This window comes from Nymphaea colorata, chromosome 14, assembly GCF_008831285.2.
Source record: "Nymphaea colorata isolate Beijing-Zhang1983 chromosome 14, ASM883128v2, whole genome shotgun sequence".
NCBI classification, from domain to species: Eukaryota; Viridiplantae; Streptophyta; class Magnoliopsida; order Nymphaeales; family Nymphaeaceae; genus Nymphaea; species Nymphaea colorata.
This window is the reverse complement of record NC_045151.1, coordinates 8,930,571-8,951,056: the sequence shown is the minus strand read 5'-3', so window position 1 is coordinate 8,951,056 and position 20,486 is coordinate 8,930,571. Positions and strand designations below refer to the sequence as shown.

General features: G+C 36.0%; 1 protein-coding gene across 1 annotated transcript; it reads left to right on the top strand.

The window, feature by feature from the left end:
- Window positions 1–49: 49 nt before the first annotated feature.
- LOC116267691 (uncharacterized) lies at window positions 50–19,367 on the top strand. The gene is made up of 10 exons (XM_050075269.1): window positions 50–288; window positions 629–749; window positions 1,949–2,233; window positions 2,415–2,498; window positions 3,252–3,434; window positions 3,606–3,773; window positions 4,499–4,736; window positions 16,404–16,849; window positions 16,989–17,143; window positions 17,718–19,367. The coding sequence occupies exons 1-6, from the start codon at window positions 181–183 to the stop codon at window positions 3,701–3,703; spliced, it is 879 nt and encodes a 292-aa protein (XP_049931226.1). The 5' UTR covers window positions 50–180; the 3' UTR covers window positions 3,704–3,773; window positions 4,499–4,736; window positions 16,404–16,849; window positions 16,989–17,143; window positions 17,718–19,367.
- Window positions 19,368–20,486: the final 1,119 nt, after the last annotated feature.

Below are 20,486 nucleotides of genomic sequence, written 5' to 3'. Positions count from 1 at the left end.
TTCCTCTCTTGGACCCTCGTGTTATCTCCTGCTCTTGCTGCCAGGACTGCTGTTGAGGGCCTAATTTCCCATGGATGCTCAAGTTTGGCTCCGAGGGCAACCACACTTTCTCCGTCGGCCGGGCGCCAACACCATCCTCTTCTTCCTTCCTAGGGCTGCAGCGCTATTCCTCTCAGGTGCATGGACGTCAAGAACCATCATCACCTGCATTTCCGCAATCAGTTTCACATGCAGAGATTAACTTCTGGCAGAATGATTCTGTTTGCCACCGCTTCTCACGAAGGATCTGTAATGCTTCAGTTTCATTTTCCCTTTATGCTTCTTCTAGCTCTTAGGGTTTCGTTGCAGTCCTGGGTGTTTTGTGTTTTATCGGAGGTAACTAGGGCTCTTCTTTTCCCCTTTTTTTGGTTTCTTGCAAGAGTTTTCGAAGTTTGGGAGATTGCTGGCAACAAATATTGTCTTCAGAAGTTTGGAGTCTCCTCTGTTGCTCTTAAAATTTTGCATGGCATTGAATCATTTTAGCCTCGATTGTTTTTGACATTGGAATTCAGCCGCTTCTTCTTGCTCCAGTCATTGCTGCTTAATTCCAGTTACATCCAAACTTGTACGTATCTGTGTTCCTTTTCAGCTGGTTGCATGCCCCTCATTTGCTTTAGAGTTTGGAATTCGGCCACTTCTTCTGCCTCCAATGGTTTGCTACTGCATTCCAGTTATGTCAATAGCTTGCATGCGTCTTCCTGGTTGGCTGTGTAAGTTTGTGTCTTCCTTATTGACTGTATGTGTTACTTATTGGTTGTGTGTGTGTGTGTGTACGTGTGCTGCAAGTTTAGAATGTGTCTATGTTTTTGCATGAATCAAAAGTTGGCAAATGCATGTGTGGAATGATAGTTGACTTCAAACTTCAGTTTCGCTTTTTTGGATTATTATCTTGATTTGTATCTGTTAAAAGATACGAGAAATACCCTAGATTATGAACTTTGTTATGGGAATACAAAATAATGTTACTGAAGGCATTGAAGCAAGCTGAAGTGGTGAAACATTCATGATGCAAGGCCATCATTGGATTTCTCATCGCAGCCTGGGTTCAGCTAGATGCAGACTATTGACTCAGTAGAGTCAAGTTTTTTCCATAAAAAATGTGTGTTTCACTATTACAACATAAAAGTTAAAATTTAAACATGGATAAGATGCAACATAATGTAACACATAAAATTATTTTTTTATCCTCTTCTCCTTCGCAAGGTCTTAGTTTTAACATTTCCTGCACCGAACACCTGTGGACAAAAAGTAGAAAAGAAAAATTTATTGGCACGCCATTACTGAAAAAGTTCATAACTGCTCTTGTCACCTCCAGTGAGTTGCTGGTCACCTATGTAATGGGAGAGAAATGAGTAAAGTGTTGTCCTCCCTAATAAACCTTAGTAGGTTTTTTTTTGCCCTTTTATAATTTTTTCACAAATCAGGAAGGCGTTTGACCCCTTTAAATGAGTTGCATTAGGAAGTGCATCTATGCGTCTACAGAATGTTGGAGTGAGGTGTGCATGTCACAGGCCAAGAAATATGTCTTTTAACACTAGTTGCTTCAAAGAAGTGATTATCTTAAATAAAATTGCTCTTTGTTTCTCAGGAATGTCTTTTACAACTTGGAATGTACTCTTTTGAGTTTCGACAATATTGGGTGAAAGCACTGATTGATATGTGAAGTTGGCAAATGAATATATTATATGTTTGGGAATTTCGAGTGTAACTGGAAAATTTTCTATATGTTTTAGGATATTTAGCTGCTTCAGCTAGGATATGTAAAGGAAATTATATGATTTTAAATGGTGTCCACCTAATTTTGCTATGACATATTGGTGTTGTATATAATTTCTTTTTATGTTTTGCCAAACCTTTTGGAGTTTGTGATCATAATTGTTTGTTCAGGACCATTATCTGGATTTTAAAGTGGAAAAATTGAAGAATGAGCTTGAGAAGCAGTTGGAAGAGTCACAAGAAGCATGGAAGAGCACGATAGAATCTTACAAAGAGCAGGCTGCGAAAATGAAAGACTTGTCAGAGGAAGCGTATGAATTGTATCCTAAGAAAGCCATGGTGCTTTTTGAAGATGTCTCTGAGCAGGCCAAAGTACAAGCAAAGAAAGCTAGGAAATATATATCTTTGATTGCAGAACAAGTCACCATAGAGGAAGGGAGTATCTTTCTTCTGCAACGGAGAACCCTCCAAAGCCAGTAAAGGAAAGTGGAAACTTTTACTAGTGAAGGTGCTGAGTTGAAAAAAATATCTGAAATTCGTGATTTTTTCATTGGAATTCCATATGGTAACTGATACTGATATTTTCTTTGCTGGCTTGCTTTTTCACAACAAACCTATCAGTTTGTGATTTTTTTCTGGTATAAATTCTTGATTTTCAGGTGCACGGCTGTTCATCGGTGGATTTCTCTCCTTCATGCTAATTGTAAGCATTCCAGCAATTAGGTTTGGCATGATTCTAGGAGGTGCACTTTAAAGGAGCATATTAAGCTTAAGAGGATGGAAAGCATGAAAATCTTCTGCCTTATATTTGCAGGGTCAAGCAGATAAGTTTTTAGTATAGTATCTCACATGCATTCATTATTAAAAAACATCACTATTTTTTCCACGTATGTTTTGTTCAATTAAGGTGCTTGGTAACTATGTCAAATATTTGTTGTCACAAGTAGAAATTACATTTCATTTTTTCAGATTTTTATTGAGATAACATGCTTCCCTTTTACCACATGTGAGAACACATGTTCTAGCTTTTCTTCCGAACCTTCATTACAAGAGCTTACCCATGGCGGTGAATTAGTGAGATTTAAAAATGATTAGCTAGTCAATGGAAGAAATAGTTATATTGCGTAGACACTAACATGAATATCAATGTTAAACATGGCTAATCTTGGAAAACTGAACTCTCTCTTTACATATATATATATAAAATATCTCTTTGTTTCTTTTAACACTAGTTGCTTCAAAGAAGTGATTATCTTAAATAAAATTGCTCTTTGTTTCTCAGGCATGTCTTTTACAACTTGGAATGTACTCTTTTGAGTTTCAACAATATTGGGTGAAAGCACTGATTGATATGTGAAGTTGGGAAATGAATATATTATATGTTTGGGCATTTCGAGTGTAACTGGAAAATTTTCTAGATGTTTTAGGATATTTAGCTGCTTCAGCTAGGATATGTAAGGAAATTATATGATTTTAAATGGTGTCCACCTAATTTTGATATTCTAAGAAAGCCATGGTGCTTTTTGAAGATGTCTCTGAGCAGGTCAAAGTACAAGCAACGAAAGCTAAGAAATATATATCTTTGGTTGCAGAACAAGTCACCATGGAGGGAAGGGAGTATCTTTCTTCTGCAGCGGAGAACCCTCCAAAGCCAGTAAAGGAAAGTGGAAACTTTTACTAGTGAAGGTGCTGAGTTGAAAAAAATATCTGAAATTCGTGATTTTTTCATTGGAATTCCATATGGTACTGATACTGATATTTTCTTTGCTGGCTTGCTTTTCACAACAAACCTATCGGTTTGTGATTTTTTTCTGGAATAAATTCTTGATTTTTAAATTCTTGATTTTTAGGTGCAGTGCTGTTCATCGGTGGATTTCTTTCCTTCATGCTAATTGTAAGCATTCCAGCAATTAGGTTTGACATGATTCTAGGAGGTGCACTGTTGTAAAGGAGCATATTAAGCTTAAGAGGATGGAAAGCATGAAAATCTTCTGCCTTATTTTTACAGCGTCAAGCAGGTAAGTTTTTAGTATAGTATCTCACATGAATTCATTATTAAAAAACATCACTATTTTTTCCCCGTATTTTTTGTTCAATTAAGGTGCTTGGTAACTATGTCAAATATCTGTTGTCACTTATTTCTTCACTTGGGGGTGAAAAAGGCCGAAGTGGATCTTCATATTCTAAACATCAAAAGCATAAATTAAATGGCGCCTTCAAAATCATGAAATTTGTACCAAAATGAAACAACACAAGAAAGAAGGGACCCACCTTTGAAAAATGAAAGCAAGAAAGGGATTGATCTGAACCATCAGTTTGAAGATGGACGGTTAGAAAGCCTCTGGTAGCACCGAGCGGTCCTTTTTCTGTATGCCAGTCATGTGACGTGACCACGATGGCAGAGAAGTGTTGGACGTTGTGGTTTGTGGGTCCCATTAGAAGGAAAATGGCGGAGGGAAATGAAATGGGCCCCTGAAACCGTCTTTCGTACGGAGGTAGCCGTTAGTAGGTCAATGGGCGCGAAATCGGACCAATGAGAGGTTGTTGACGTTTCTTGTTTTGGCGCTTAGTGGTTGTCTTGTCGATCCAGGGTTTTGGCCTTAACTGTTTACTTCATTTTCTGGATATTGATTTGGAGCCCGACACTTGTAGTTCTTTTGAATTTCTCCTTTCTTCTTTTTTGCGTCCGGCGAATTGTTGATTGCTTGCTTGGCTATTGGTCGTTCTATGTATCTTGATGCAGCGACAGAGTGGAGTTTAATGTTTTGAGGGGGCAAGATGTCAAGCCAATTGGGAGATGCTGGTGGAGGTTGTAAACAAATGAACCTAATTTGAGCAGTTTGAATCCACACTTGTAGCTTGGACGAGTTGATCAAGTTACACGGACTTCGCCAGGTTTTGGTTGTGACCAGTTCAATCCAAAACTATAAGTGGGTGGTTGCCTACTTGGACTGTGTTGCCAGGCCACTAGTTGGGATTCAGTGAGTTTGCCAATTTATGATGTCACTTAGTTCATTATTCCCATTCACAAATGAAATACTCCTTGGTCTTGGATGTATTCTTTTGTTGGGGGTGGGGGGGTGGGAGGGGGAGTAGCTGAGAGCTATGGATGTGTAACTAAAAATGTTTGAGATGGTTTGCTTCTTGTAGGTGGTAAATTCACATATTCTGACTTGTTTGAAAACCTAATATAGAAATAGGGATTGAGCAAGCTTAGCTGTCTAGAATACGCCATGATGAAGAAAAACTGATGAAGGAAAGTCAAAGTAGTAAATATAGGCTAGGGACAGATAAACATTGTTGCATCGTAGAATTAGACGAATATGAAACATCAACCTGGGAAAAAATAGCATTAGGAGGATGATGATGGTTAATTGAAACAAGTTATGACAGAAATTAGTATGGTGAATAACCTTTTCCTTATAGACTGGAGTTGTAGGATACAGAGTTGTGAAGTTTCACTTTTTTTATATATATTATGTGCATAGAATGATTCTATTTTTAGATAGTCTCTGTGATTGATTAGATGCAATTCTTGTGTAGAATGGCTGTAAAATGCATGGAGTTTAGACCTTGATTAAAGATCGAATACATCTTGCTTGTCCAAATATGTTTTTGTAGTGTTTTTTATGTTTTTGGACATGGGAATACAATTATATAGCATGTTAAACTTGTTGAGCACTGACATTGGTAGCAGATTATTGACTGGCCCTTTTCTGCCACAACGGAGATTTTGAAGTTTTTAATTTAAGCCTCGTTTTTGTTTCACAGTTGTGGGAAAAAAAAAAGAACAACCTTTCTGAAATGATACTATTTTAGCAAGCTTAACAGACAACATAATTACATAAATAAGAAAATAAGTGGGACAAGTTCTGTAAATAATAGTATTTATGTTAGCTGCCATTTTGATGGCAAAGCCTTGCTTGCGAGTGTAGAAATGGACTTGACATCCAAAAACTTAGGAAGTCAGGTCCACGTCCACTAGATGGATTCGTCCCCCTAGGTTAGCAAGATTTCCCAATTGCTGCTAGTTCCACCATCAATCACTGGTGACATGAAAAATAAATCACAACAGGGTGTCAGCCGAAGTTGAGTGCAGACAATAGTTCACGGTTTATGTGTCAAACGTACAAGTGATTAACCCTTAATTCGTTTGTAAAGTAAAACCTTATTTCTGTAGCATCTGTTTTACCCAACTCTAGGTTGTGTTTGATAACTTTGGATCTTAGAAGTAGGGTAGCCTTTTGGATGTGAGACCTGAGGTTTTAAAAGTCATGTTAGATTCCCTCCCTCAGCCTTCTCTCTCGCCTCTCCTCTCTACCTTTATTTGTAGATTTGAAATCCATACTTGACGTCAGACCCTCCCCCTCCCCCTCCAATTTGAGACCTCTTCAGCACTCTTATGGATTTGAAACCTACGCTTTTTAAATGTACAGTTAGATTAACCTCAGATTTGCGCAGCAAGTCTGTCTTCAGATATGAGATCAGAGGTTACCAAATGCAGCTTAGGGCATGCAAGCCTGGCCAAGCAATATTTCACTAGTAATATCCGTTTTTGGGCCACATGCTGGAGTCTCTCTAAGACATGCTTAAATTAAACGACTCTTGCACAGAGTCTTAAGAGCTCATTTGATTGCCTGTTCCAAGGACAGAAGGAACAAGACATCCTGTTCTACATACTCTTGTCCTATCTCAGTGGCCTGTGGTGTGAACCGTATGCTAGAGAAGATGACTGTTCTATCCGTCATTTGCTTTAAGAAAAATGCAATAAAATGGAGTCATAACTTGTTGGCAAACATAGCTAAAGATCAAGAATGAAAAGGTAAACTAGCTGCTGTGAATCAAATTAGGAACACAAAGGAAAAAGTTCCTGCAAAACGGCTGAGTGTCATATGTTTGAAGATTTTACATGTAGTTGCTTGAATTAGACAAAAAACAGTTGAAAAGTGAAAAAAAAAAAGTTACAAGCTTCTGCAAGAAAGAATTTGAGCAAAACAGAATAGAAATACAAAAATTTCCTGAACACATACTATATAGTAGGAGCCTGAATGTATTCTGCTATTGGGGAAAAAAGAAACGAACACCGAAAACCATAATCCATGATCACCCTGCAATTTGAAGGAATTTCTGCAGTAATGTGCAGAAAAGTACGGAAACAGAGGAAAAAAACGTGCAATGTGCATAAAAACGCCAAATTAGACGAACACTAGTATGCCAAAAGCTTATTAAGAAGCCAGCAATCGAGAGAGAGAGAGAGACGGAAGGAGGGAGTTCACCTGAGCCGAATATCTCAAAGATCGCCTAAGCTGAGAGATGCTCGCCAGGAGTGTAATGTTAGAGATGCGTTGAAGCATGGGAGCTGGAGACTGAAAAAAGGAAACAGGCTTCAGAGCATGGAGCCAAAGAGTGAACTAGGGAGAAGGGATGAGAGACAGCTGCATGAGAGAAAAATTGATGGGGAGAGAAAGACACAGAAGTGAGCGGCCTATTACAACGTGGAAAGATATATATATATATATATATATATATATATATATATATATATATATATATAGAGAGAGAGAGAGAGAGAGAGAGAGAGAGAGAGAGAGAGAGAGAGAGAATTGGCATACGTTTAAGGCTTCACAGAATGCATCTGATCATTTTAGGTTCATTGTACATTGCAATGTGAAGGCAGCTGTCACCTCCATCCATGGTGCCAACGACGCTTTGCCAAGCCCGGCACGGGGGAGTAGGGATGTCAGCGGATCGGATATACCTTTTACCATATCTGATTTTTCAGATATTCATATATTTGGATTTGGACTTGGATTCAAATTCAGATGAAAAAAAATTATACCATATCCAAATCCGACTTTAAAATCTACATCTGAATCAAATCCGAATCCGATTTTTAAGTTATATTTGAATCCGATCTGAATCCAACTTTTAAGTTACATCCGAATCTGACTTTTAAGTTATATCTCAATCCATCCGAATCTGATTTATGACTTTTAAGTCATAAGTAAATCTGATCCAAATCCAATTTATGTACGAAAAATATATAGTAAACACCAAATGAACTATGAAACTCAATCTTAACATCACACTAGCTCAAACTTGACTAGTGATATTGTCAAGCTTATTAAGAGAGAAAGAGAGAGCAAGGGTGTGCATATATATATATATATATATATATATATATATATATATATATATATATATATAATTGTGAGGAGTCATCCTTAACAACTTCAATAAAAAAAAATCATCATATAGTACAAACTTGCAAAATTTTTTTTGCAATGCCTTCATTTGCCACAATGGATATGATCTTTCTATTTGGATATATACTTCAACCATGTTGACATTATATTAAGGTCCTGAGGGTAATGCTATCAAATTAACCTGCATTATGCAAATAAAAATTTTAATTAAATAAACATTTTAGACACAAATAACTGTATGTTCTAATTGATGTAAAGAAAATAGATAAGTACAAAAGAATATATACCTCTAATCTATGATTCAGTTTCAATGTATACATATGCAAAATGGTGCTTCTTTTTTAAGTAAAGGTGTAGACAAATCAGAATCATCTAACAAAAAAAATAAAATAATCAACACAAAAATATATTTAAAATCATTAATAATAAGTAAATTACCTTCAGCTTGATCTCACAACCAATCTTGTCCACAAATCAAAGCCTCTATGGTCTTTGTACATAATCTAATTCTATATAAATCAAGAATAAGTCCACTTGTGCTAAATGTTGACTCTGATGCAACAGTTGATATAGGAATAGTCAAAATATTACATACCATTTTAAACAACACAAGGTATTTAGGTGCATTGGCCTTCCACCATGTCAAAATATCAATAGATTGTTTTTTGGATAAATGAGTTCGTCCAAATACAACTTCAAATCTAATTTTGTGCGTTGGCTTTGTGATGGGTTTTCAAGAAAATCATTTAGTGCACTTGTTCTAGGCTTCGTATTAGAAGAAAATTCAATTAAAGAAGTAAAACTAGATGCATCACTATTCTTCTCAACATCAACAATATAACCAGTAGATGGTGTCTTCAATGCATAAGTAGTTTTATATTCTTCATAAAGATCACAAAGGTAGTTTTTAATTGCAGATATGCTTCATTTTATAAAATTGTCTGTATTAAAACTCAATTACTTTGATCTTATAATGAGGATAAAAAACCACTGCAACTGCTAAAATTAAATTGCATATATCCCAATACTGGTCAAACTTTGTTTTCATCCTCATTGCCATATTTGAAAGGCAAAATCTGAACTTGAACACATTTTTTCAATTTCCATCTTTATCTCACAAAACTTTTTAAAGAAGATATTAGAAGTTGGATACTTGATTATATAAATGACATTAATAGCATCATAAAATATTTTTAAACTGCTATAAATAATAGTAGCCTTCTTCCATTCGTCCTTAGTCGGTGTCAAATGATAGTGGCAATCAAGTTCTTGAAAACGACCAAAAACTTCTTTATATTGTAAAGCTACATCAAGCATAAGAAACGTTGAGTTCCATCTAGTTGAAACATCAAGACATAGTATTTTTTTCACAAGTAACTTTGACATGATGCACTACTCAATCAAAAATTTCACATAGAGCTTTGATATATTTTATACTTTTTTTGATCTTATCAATCACATCACTTATTTCTTTGACACCATCTTGCACAACCAAATTAAGAATACGAGCAGCATATCTAACTTGAAAATTTTTTCCATTACAAACAAGTGCATCATTTTCAAGAGGTTGCTCTATCAATTTTGTAGTCATGATATCATTTGTAAAATAATTGTTTAATGTAATTGAACATAACTTGCAATAATTGAAAATAACTTGTGATCAATGTTCCATTTTAGTAAACAATCTTTGATGACTGACAAGTTTTTTTCCTGTATGAGGTGTTTCAAACAGAATAAAATTGAGAACTTTCTTTTTTATTTCTCAACTATTATCAATATAATGTGCAGTCAATAATCACGTTTCTGACAACACGAAGTCCACATGTCAGATGTGAGACTAATCCTCCCATTAATCTTCTTTAAAATATTATGTAATTTTGTCATTTCATCTTCATAAATATATATGCAATCTGATATGATAGTGTAACATGATAATAACTTGAATTGTAGTTGTAATCCTTTAATAAACTTCTGAAAGGTTGAATGACTAACTATACAAAATGGATATTCATGAAGAATAATCATATTGGTTAAATCAAGTCACATCTTATCTGAATCAAACTTGAAAGTACCAACAGTACATTTTCCATCATTAATCTTTCCATCAATAGCAATACATTGTTAGCCTAATTCTAAGTTAGGTCTTTTATGACATACATTTAAATGATTCTTTAAACGTGTGATGCTCATCTTATTATTGCAATCCATAACAAAAAACTTGGAGCCATCGGCAACCAAGAAGAATAGCATTGCCTCTAACGAAGAGCTCATGAGGATCAACTACATGGAAGATATCAAACATAACGATCACTTAAGTACAATGAGTAAAAAACAACACTCACTATTTGCCCTTATTTTCAAAAGAATTAAAAAGCAAAGGCTTCTCTTTTAGTGTCAATGGTACCTACCCACTAACTACTGCAGCATAGCCAACAGATAGCTTCCTGTAGGCTCAAATGGTTCAAGATTCAAATGAAGTATGCAACCACTTATGTTTATGTACGTGCATGGGTTATTATAAGCTACCATTTATCCGTCCTATAAAAAAAAAGAACTTGAAGTTAAAAAAACATTTAACATTTAAAGAAGGGAAACTAAAATTGTGTTTATCAATCAAAACAGAAATGTGCAGTAATAATTTAATCCACAGTTGTCTTTTTTTTTCATAAAGAAACATGGCAGGCCACTCTCATGCATGTTAGATATCATGGAGCTTATCATGTGAATGGCAGAATGTCACCATATATTGCAAGTTTTTTTGGCCAGTTAAAATCAATTTAAGTTTTTTCTAATTGTTTGGACATGATATTTGGATCTCCCAGCTTTTGGATGTTGTAGAGAAACATTTGTCCACACATTCAAGCTTCAGATAGTTGTGTTGTCTAATCACTTGAATATTCCTCAAATACAAGTTTATGGTCCTCCCCCATATGTCAAAAGTCCTTGCTCTTTCTATTCTACCTTTTTCAATTACCAACAGTGAAGGCTTTGAATCATAAAAATCCAACTTTCACATATCTATAAACGTATAGATTTATATACGGCATAGAGTATAGGCATGAGATCAAGCAACGTTGACAATCTTTAATTAACAGAAACTTAAATATCAACAACCATGGTTACCCACTCAAAGAATGATAACATAGGGCAGCAAATCAAAAGAGTATGTCATAAACTAGATAAAGCAAAATCACTTGCGGACCTTCGCTATTGGTACTGTATAGCTCTTAACCTCTTAATAAAGTTGCTTGATTTTTTATTGAAATATATATGCAATTGGTTGTGTAAGTTTGAGAAAAATGCCACAAACAGATCCAACTTGGCAACATAGTAGTGAAGAATGTTATGGTAATAAAGGAAAAAGAGCAATTTTGAAATGAAAATATTGCAACATAGGTTATAAAGATGGTGTAGTAAGAGTAAAGGAACATTCCACTATGGTGTTGCACCATGTAACGATGCTGCACCAGAGGTAATACCATTTTTTAAGAAATTCCTGCAAATAAGGGTTAGTAAAAAGAAAAAAAAACAAAAGAATTTGAATATGGTTAGAAATCAAGGTTTTGGTGAAAGAACAACAAGTGATGGTTTTACTTCTCCTTCTATTAGTAAGGTTGGAAGTTCAAAAGGTCCTATGGATCCATATGTAAGTTCGAAAGGTCAACAAACAACCGTCAACAGGGCCTTTAAAAAGGATCACAGAAAGAAAGTTCATTTGGGTATAGAGAAGATGTTTTCTTTTTTTTTTTCCAAATGTCTTAGTTCATATTTTGCGTCTATATGTGAACCTTTTGGGGAATATGGTCGAGGATTTAAGCCACCGAGTTATTATGAGAAAAGATTTTGGATTGTAAAAGAAGATGTTGATAACGTGAACAATATGTTAGAAGAATATAATAAAGCATGTGCAAATTCTAGTTATAGCTTAATGACAAATGGTTGTATTTATGGTAAAGGTAGGAACTTGTTTAACTTTCTAGTTAATAATATTTTTGGTACTGTTTTTATAAAGCCTTGTGACATCAATGTTGTGAATAAGACATGTGATAATTTGGCAAAGTTATTCATAAAAGTAATTAAAGAAGTTGGAATACAAAATGCAGTTCAAATCATTATAGACAATGTTGCTAACTATAAGGTTGTATGTCTAAAGTTAAAAGAGATTGAAGGTTTAGGACATATTTTTTGGACACTTTACGCAGCATATTGTCTATATTTGATCTTTGAAGACACAAGTAAGATACATGTCTATAAGCAAACAATAGATAAAGCAAAGATGATTACGTTTATGTATGAACATGCATCGATGTTGAGTTTGATGAGAAAAATTACAAAGACTAAAGAACTTCTATGACTTATTGTTACATGATTTGCAACTTTCTATCTTACTCTACAAAGTGTTAAAGCAAATAAACAAGCATTAAAAAATATGTTTTTGTCTTTATTGTTTCAAAGGAGTGTTTATTATCATAAAAATGGAAAGGGTAAAGCAATAGCACCCATGTCACATGGGTACAGGTACCGGTGCGGGTATGGGTACGGACCATTTTCAAAAAACTTGGGTGTGGGGGTACGGATACACACACACACACACACACACATATATGTATATATATATATATATATATATATATATATATATATATATATATATATATATATATATATCAGAGCAAATAACAATTATGTACAAAAGAACAACCAGAATTGTCCTTTTCTCTGGCTTATTTTGTTTCATCTATACAGAGCAAATAACAATTAGAACACTGAACTCGAAAAAGAAAATAAATCGAGGAAAGGAAAACAAAAAGGAAATGATAAAACTGAAAACCAGCTGGATGAAAACACTCAAAGGAGTCCAAGGTGTCATCGAGAGAGAATAGTTGCTTCTAGATTCATCAATATCAAAGAAAAACCAAAAACATAAAATGAAGAAGAAAACAGTCACGGTAACAAAGACAGATTACCATCGCATGCAACAATATTCATGACAAAGCCAGGACAACGAAAGAAAAATGGACAGCGGCAAGCGAATCGAAAGAAAAATCACCAAAACGAGAAAACAAGATAAAAAAGAAGCTCCACATCACTCACCAATCGAAAAAGCACCAATAACAAGAATGCCAACAAAGAAACGCCTCCGATCAACCCCACAAAATCCAAAACTCAGTACGACCCAAAACTCAGTTTGCCGCTTGTTGTCGCCGTTCGCCGCCTGTCGTCGCCGCTCGCCATTCGCCACTCGCCGTCAGTGTCTTTCGGTGAAGGTTGAAAATGAAAACGATGGTCGTTTAAGGGTTTTTCGAAAATTTTGATGTGAAATTTGTAAAAAGAACGTTAAAATGTAAAAAACGTTAAAATTTAAAATCGGACAATTGGACTCTATCAAAGTTGACCGAGTCTGAAAATGGTTAAAAATGACCTTGGGTGCGTTGACCATACCCGGTGCGGTCAACGCAGCACCCGCACTGCACCCGACGCCACGCACCCGCACTGCACCCGACGCCACACCCGTACCGGTACCGGTGTTGTACTGGTACCATGCTGGTACTCCTCCTTAAGAGGAGTACCCATGTTACATAGAATAGCACAAATTGTTACTGAGGACAACAATTTTTGGAAAGCAGTTTCTTATATACATACAGTTATATTACCTCTACTAAAGGTCTCGAGAGTAGTCGATTCAGATGAAAACCCAATTATAGGGTTTTTATATCATCATATGAGAAAGACAAAGTAAGAAATTGCCTTCAATGTAGACAGTAATAGAAAAAAGTGTGAGAAAATTTGAGAAATCTTTGATAATAGGTGAGGCAAACGGGTGCATCATTGTCTAACATGGAGGCAGGATGCCAATGCAGCACATCCCAAGAAAATTGGGTGCAGGGGTGCAGCTAGGGTATATATACAATGACTCTTAACTTTTCCATGACATCTATGGACATCAAACTAAAATTGTTCACCTTTTTAATCCAAAAGTTGTAATTTTTTTTTTAATATAATAGAAAGGGTCATTTTTTTAATCTAACTTTGCCGATGGGGTGAGGTTTTCCTCCATCTTCTCCCTCCATCTTAACAGAGGAAAGAGGAGGAAGTCGCCCCCCTTGATGGTGGCGCCGGTCCTCCCTCCATAGATCGGTTCAATGCTAGCTTGGGTTCCCCATGCCTTTACCTTTTGTGATAGAGGCAGTGGGGGCCTCTGCCCCTGTCGTTGCAGGTGGGGCCGTCCAGCAGCCCCACTCCGAAGCCCTCGAAGGCCCCCCTGGCAACTGAAGGGGCAAAGCCGTCTGGGCTCCGGTTGGAAGAATGGGAGAATGGGGGAGAGAAAGAGAGAGAGGGAAGAGAGGCACGAGGAGAGAGAGGGAAAGGGGGGGAGATGGTTGATGATCTGGATCGTCTGATTTAAAATTGGACGGTTCAGATTTGATGTCCTTGGATGTTTGGATAAGTTAAAATCAACATTCAAGGACTATATATATATATATATTTCATAGTATATATATAATTATATGGCTGTTTCTTAGCTTAGTTTGTCTTTTCTTTTACTTTTATTACTGGAAATAAAGAAAGAGGGAGAGAGTGAATAAGAAAAAGAGGGAAATTTTTTTGAAAGGGAATAGAATAGGGTGCGGTTGGGGTGCGAGTCAGAGCTGCACTCACGTCTGCACTTGCACCAGTGTCTTGTTGATGCCGGTGCTGCCCTATTTTTGAAGAGTCTGTGTGACATAATCTACATGTTATAGGATACTATTTGAAACCACATTTTTTTTTAAATGATGATGATGTTGGCAAAGATATGAAAGTGAAAGCTTAGTTTTTAAAATGCTTGGAAAGAATGGTGTTCAATCTAGAAGAATGTTGTGAAATTTTGCTTCAATTCAAGGCATATGAAGATGCACTTGGCTACTTTTGAAAACCTAAATTTATAACACAAAAGATGCGCTTGATATACTTTAGATTTGTCTTTTACTTTTGTTGTTATTCTTATGATTGAATTAATTGAGCTTTCTAAATTATGTTTATTTTCATTTTTTGATACCAGGTGATTGGTGGAACATATTTAGTAATCAAACAAAATAATTGATAAACTTTGCTCTTCAATCTTACATGCAGTGCATTAGGATGTGAACGTAATTGAAGTATATTTTCTTTGTAATTATTATATGTTTATTACTTACATTATTTATTTATATTTTTTATTCATCATATATGTTAACTATTAATGACTTGTAAAATGATTTGATAACTGATAGGTGCATAAGAAAAGAAGAAATCGTCTTGACCAAAGAACTCAATTCTTTGTTTTTTGACTTTTTGTTATGTATAACATGAAATTAAATGAAATGACTTGCAAAAAGGAAGATGTTTGAGGATCCTTTGTATGTTGAGAATATTAATCTAGACGATGAATGGATTACACAAAAAGAATATTTTGTTCTACTTCATTCTTCTTTACATGGTTCTTAGTTGGACTCTACTTTTAATATAGATGATATCAATATTGCTTGAAGATTTACTTGGGTCCAAAAAGAAGCGTAAGAAAGATTCCTGTTTCATAAGATGCATGATGACAAGGGTATGTAAAATATTTGTAAGATAAATAAAATGCCTTTGATTGTTTACTAAATACATTAATTTTGCTACTTTTTTTGAATGAAGGTAAAAGAAAAATAAGAGATGAAGAAAACGAGATGCTGATGATGAAAAAATAAAAGATGAAAATCAATTTATCCTTTATATGGATGATTCAAATAAAGATACTTTGTCCACTCCTAGTCCTGATTAGGACGACATTGATGAATACATATGACTTCTATTAAAGGCTTACTGATATTTGTAAGGAGATAATTGTACTTGAAATGTTTTTTATGATTATTTTAATTGTTCTGTTTATATATGACTCAAAAACATTTGAGTTGTTAAAATTATTGTCTTTTAGTTTTCCAGTTTTAATGGTTCATTTGTGAATGTTAAATTATATATTATACAATAGCATTTGGTCTATTTTGTATTTGATTTTGCAGATAAACTATATGTAGAAGTCTAGAAGATAGTATTAGAGGATATCCATTTCACAAAATTTTTTTGAACATATAAGGTGCTGCTTCGACCTTAGTTTTGTTCATATTATTTTCACTATGATTTTGTGAATATAGAAGTAGATGATTATGTAATTGAACTACACTTAGAAGGTCTTGTTTATGACAGGTCAATTTGGGGATTACACCACAAGAATTATATTTTGCACCAAGAATTATATTTTGCACATAGAAGGTGTTGCTTAAGACGGAGATTACTCCACATTGGTTCTTTACTTACATGTTATTTTGCTTGTTGTTTTTTATTTTTGACATTATTTTTGTGGATATTATATCTTAGATAAATTTTTGTCCTAATATTTGCACTCTATTAAATCTCGCTCGTCTACACCTTGCTTCATAGGGTTAGCGCATTGCTTTGCCTCATCACATTTAACAACATTGAGTCACAAGTTGGAACAATGTGCATCATCTTATTGACAGTTGCTGCAAAAGGGTACTTAAGCTTTCATTTGATTTTCTGATGAATTTGCTGGATCTTTTTATGCATGATAACTGGTTGAGGTATGACTACAGGTCCATGACACTCCTATTTTGTAAATTTTCAATTTGCTATTGAAGAATTCTCTTGCAAATTAGATAACAGTGCTACCAACATCTGTTGGAGCTGAAAGGAACTAAAGCAAGCATTTTCCCAACCTTTTATTTGTTTTTCTATGCTAATGATTTGGTTTTCAGACTGTTCCTTCAATCTTTGCCTCTACCATAAGGATGTTTTACAGCGACGATTTAAGGCTAGTGGAATGGAGCTTGTCCTAGGCACCTAAGAATGCCCAGTAACTGGCGGTGGTTGCTATTTTGCCTTTTTTGCTAGCGATTTTGGTTCTGTGAAGCAAAAATTTTCATATAGTAATGTTAGAGTCCTTGTCTTAGCTAGAATGCTTGTCATTCTTGAGAATTTCTTATTGGTTGGGCCATGATTGTACAGAATTGAATCACTTGATACTTGGGGAAACTGGTTATATCCACCACCACAGTTACGTGTTATCGGGTTGTTGACCACCAAAGGTGATTGAGTTGGAGTTGAGGGCCACTGAGTCGGCCAAATGCTTGAAAGACGTAGATGTCCCGCAAAACGAAAAGGTGAGAAAAGACCTCGATGTATGTAAATGCAATTAATACCCAAACTAGTCCCCATGAATGGGTAAACTCAATTGGCATCTTTAGTGTCATCTCATTTTGTACCGATGAACCCGACAAAAATTCAAGTTAAGAACACAGAACCCTCCTTGAGATCAATCCCAAAAGCCCTAATCACTGTCCGATTCATGCTCAAATTTCATCGATTTAGAAAAGTACTTCTCTTATAAATATCTTTGTTCTCTATTTGCAATGTGTTGCCCAAACCCAAAATTGGGTGTTGCTAGTCAACGGGGTGTTGTGTGGTCTTGTGACAAATACCCTATTGTAAATGACATTGCACACATGGTCACATAGGTGCTATGTGCTAAGGGTTTTAATAGGATACTTAGGTGATTGCATACTATTGTACACACCAGAGCACACGGTTATCACACACAGTAATCAAATATACAACAATGTGATGTGTCCGACTTCGACAGTAATCGCACACACTATTTCACACTCACTAAATGTGTCTAACACTCAGTTAACATGTATGATAATGTGTCTGATATTATTTGCTTTTTCTATATAGATCGACCATGTCTTCCACCATTTCTATATGGAGGGCTGGAGGCACCCATGCTTCCAATAATCTTGGTGTGATGCTATGAAGCGTGTTGAGAAATACAGAAACTTGGACAATTTCTCGAAATTATTTTATTGAAGAGGTCATGGCGATGATGTGGACACATTGTTGTTGCAGCTTGTGGTAGTCAGCATAGAAGAGAAGGAAATGTGTGCAGGATAGATGTCAACAAGAATAGTGAGGAGGAGGTGGCAGTGGAAATTGTATATGAGAACCGAGTGGTGGAAGAGGAAGAACCAAAAGATGAGAATAAAGGAGAGCAAGTAGGGGACAAGGAAATAGAGGGAAAAAAGTAGCGAAAGACGAAAAAAGAGAAAGAAGTGGTTGATAGAGCCGAGGGAGGAAGAGTAGGCACAGTGAGGGAAGAAGATAAAGGTGGTGAGAGGAATGTAGATAAAATGATAGTGAGTCAAAAGGAAAGAGAGGCTGAAAATGAAAATATCTAGGAGGTACTTGTCTTATTGAGCAATTTGTCGTAAAGAATGAGAGAGGAAGAAGAAACCGGCAGTGCCCATGCAGGGAGAGAGGAAGATGAAGTATAGGAGGAAGAGGAAGAAGTTCAACAAGGAGGAGTTCGAAAGAGAGAGAGGGAGACGATGAAGTTTAGTAAGAAGGAGTTCGGGAGGAAGATGGAGTGAAGGAAGAAATTTCAAGTACAGGAGGAACCTGAAGAAGTGGCATCTGTCCATGTCCCAGAGGAGCATGAGGGAGTTGGAGAGAGACGAGAAGAGGGAGGGGCACAGACATCACAGGATGGAGAGACCTGAGAGTGGAGGCTGGATGAAGAGGGAGAAGCATGGGTGTCAGCAAATGGCATGGAGGGGGCCGGAGGCCAGAAGATATACATTGGCCTGTTGAAAAGACAAGTGGCAGAGAATGGTGAAACAACGAAGCAAGTTGATGATGGATGGAGATAGTGCCTCATCAAGTTACGAACTTACCGATAGTGTCATCGTGCTTCCTAGCTTATGAGATAGTATAATGATTGTGTGTGCAATAAGATATTGTGTGTGATTGAGCTGTTTGATAGCGTGTACCATGGTGTTTGATAGAGCTATGTGATAACGTGTGCAACAGCATGTATGATAGAATTGTGCAATTGTGTGTATGACAATGTGTATGATAATGTATTTTTGATGTAATAAAAATGCAGACACATTCAATGGCGCAATGTCCTGGTTTGATACGATATGCTCACCAATAAATAAGACTCTGGAGCGAATACATTCATCTTTGATGGGTTCAAGATGACTATAACACTAAAGGACATCGTAAGACTAATATGTATAAAGCGTCGAGAAAGTGGGTGTGGGAAGCTCCAAGTATGATACGAGAAGTAGGTCCAGCGAGCTACTTGCTATGTCTGGAGATACTTTCAATTCCCCAAAACTTGGCAGTAGTGGACAACTACGTATAGGGCGTAGCTATACTGGCTCATTTATTTAGCCAGCTACATCGATTGGTTCAAGACACTCATTCTATCGAAGGATTTTAACCATTGATTGTATAAATAATATTTGTTTAAATTATTTTTTCTGCATAACATTATGTCGCACACACTATTGTCTTAGTGTATGATGTGTACTTAGATACTTATATATGTTATCTTTGCATGCTTGGATGTGGGAGCGTGTATCTTTTTTACATATGATGTTTATGCTGCCAAATACGTACTTTTCCAATAATGATACAGTTGACACATGTTGCGCAAAAGGACTATTGTAATACAGATTGTGCCAAGAAAATAATAGAAGGGCTTAGGATCAAACATGTGTGATTACATATGTATGTTGTGCGGTTACATATTGTATGATTTGTTTTATGTACAGGTTAATTGGTGAGCATATATAGAGTGAGAGAACACGTGGACAAAGCAGGAATTTCAGAGAATGGGAAGATGTGCAAAAATATCTGGTTGTCATGCATGAATGAGGTTGAGATGCAACACGATAGAAGTTTTCTTACAGATTGAAAAACGGGACTTTTCTAAAGAGGACTGGCGAGTTCTTTTTGCTAGAGACTTGGAAGGTTGGAAGAGGAGCAACATCGAGGTGCCTTCATATGCTGATGAAAGGTTTGCCTAGGGTACCACGAGCTTTACCTATAGATATTGTCATGCTAGGACAGAGAGAGGATGGAGAACCCTACCAGCAAGAATAAATGGCGACCACATTCAATAATTGATGTCGACACTGTTGTCTATGGAGCCCTTCCAACACTATCCCAGGTTATTACCCTAGCTACAAGTCAGCATCCTGGTTGTGTCTTTCATTAGAAAAAAATGGTTTTTGTAGCTCAGGTTCGTCCTTCTCTATCTGCAACCCAATCTGTGGTGCATTCTCCCTCCTCACCTCAGCCTGGTCCAACCCATATCCATCCTTCTTCCCATGTTTATGCTCCCTCCTCAAGTTAGCCTCATCATGGGGGCGCACAGTACGAGAAAATCAATAACTCAAGAGACATATTTTTAAATTTGAGCAATAAGGAATATGAATGGAAATATAGAAGCGATAAATTGCAATATGGAAGTGATAAATGTCAATGTGGAAGCGATGAATCAAAACATTGGAAAGATGAATCACCGGCTAAGGAAATTATTGATAACAAGTAAAGTATAAAATTTGAATGTCAAAAGGAATAACTATAAATTACTTGCATATCTTCAATTTTTATTATGTATTATTTGAAGAAAAAATAATGTAACCATCATCCTAC

Bases quoted from the DNA above. Each gene is read 5' to 3' on its own strand.
- LOC116267691 (XM_050075269.1), top strand. From the start codon at position 181: ATGGACGTCAAGAACCATCATCACCTGCATTTCCGCAATCAGTTTCAC. The intron at 289-628 runs GTAATGCTTCAG...GTTCCTTTTCAG, and splicing joins CCGCTTCTCACGAAGGATCT to CTGGTTGCATGCCCCTCATT. The intron at 3,435-3,605 runs AGTGAAGGTGCT...CTTGATTTTTAG, and splicing joins GGAAAGTGGAAACTTTTACT to GTGCAGTGCTGTTCATCGGT.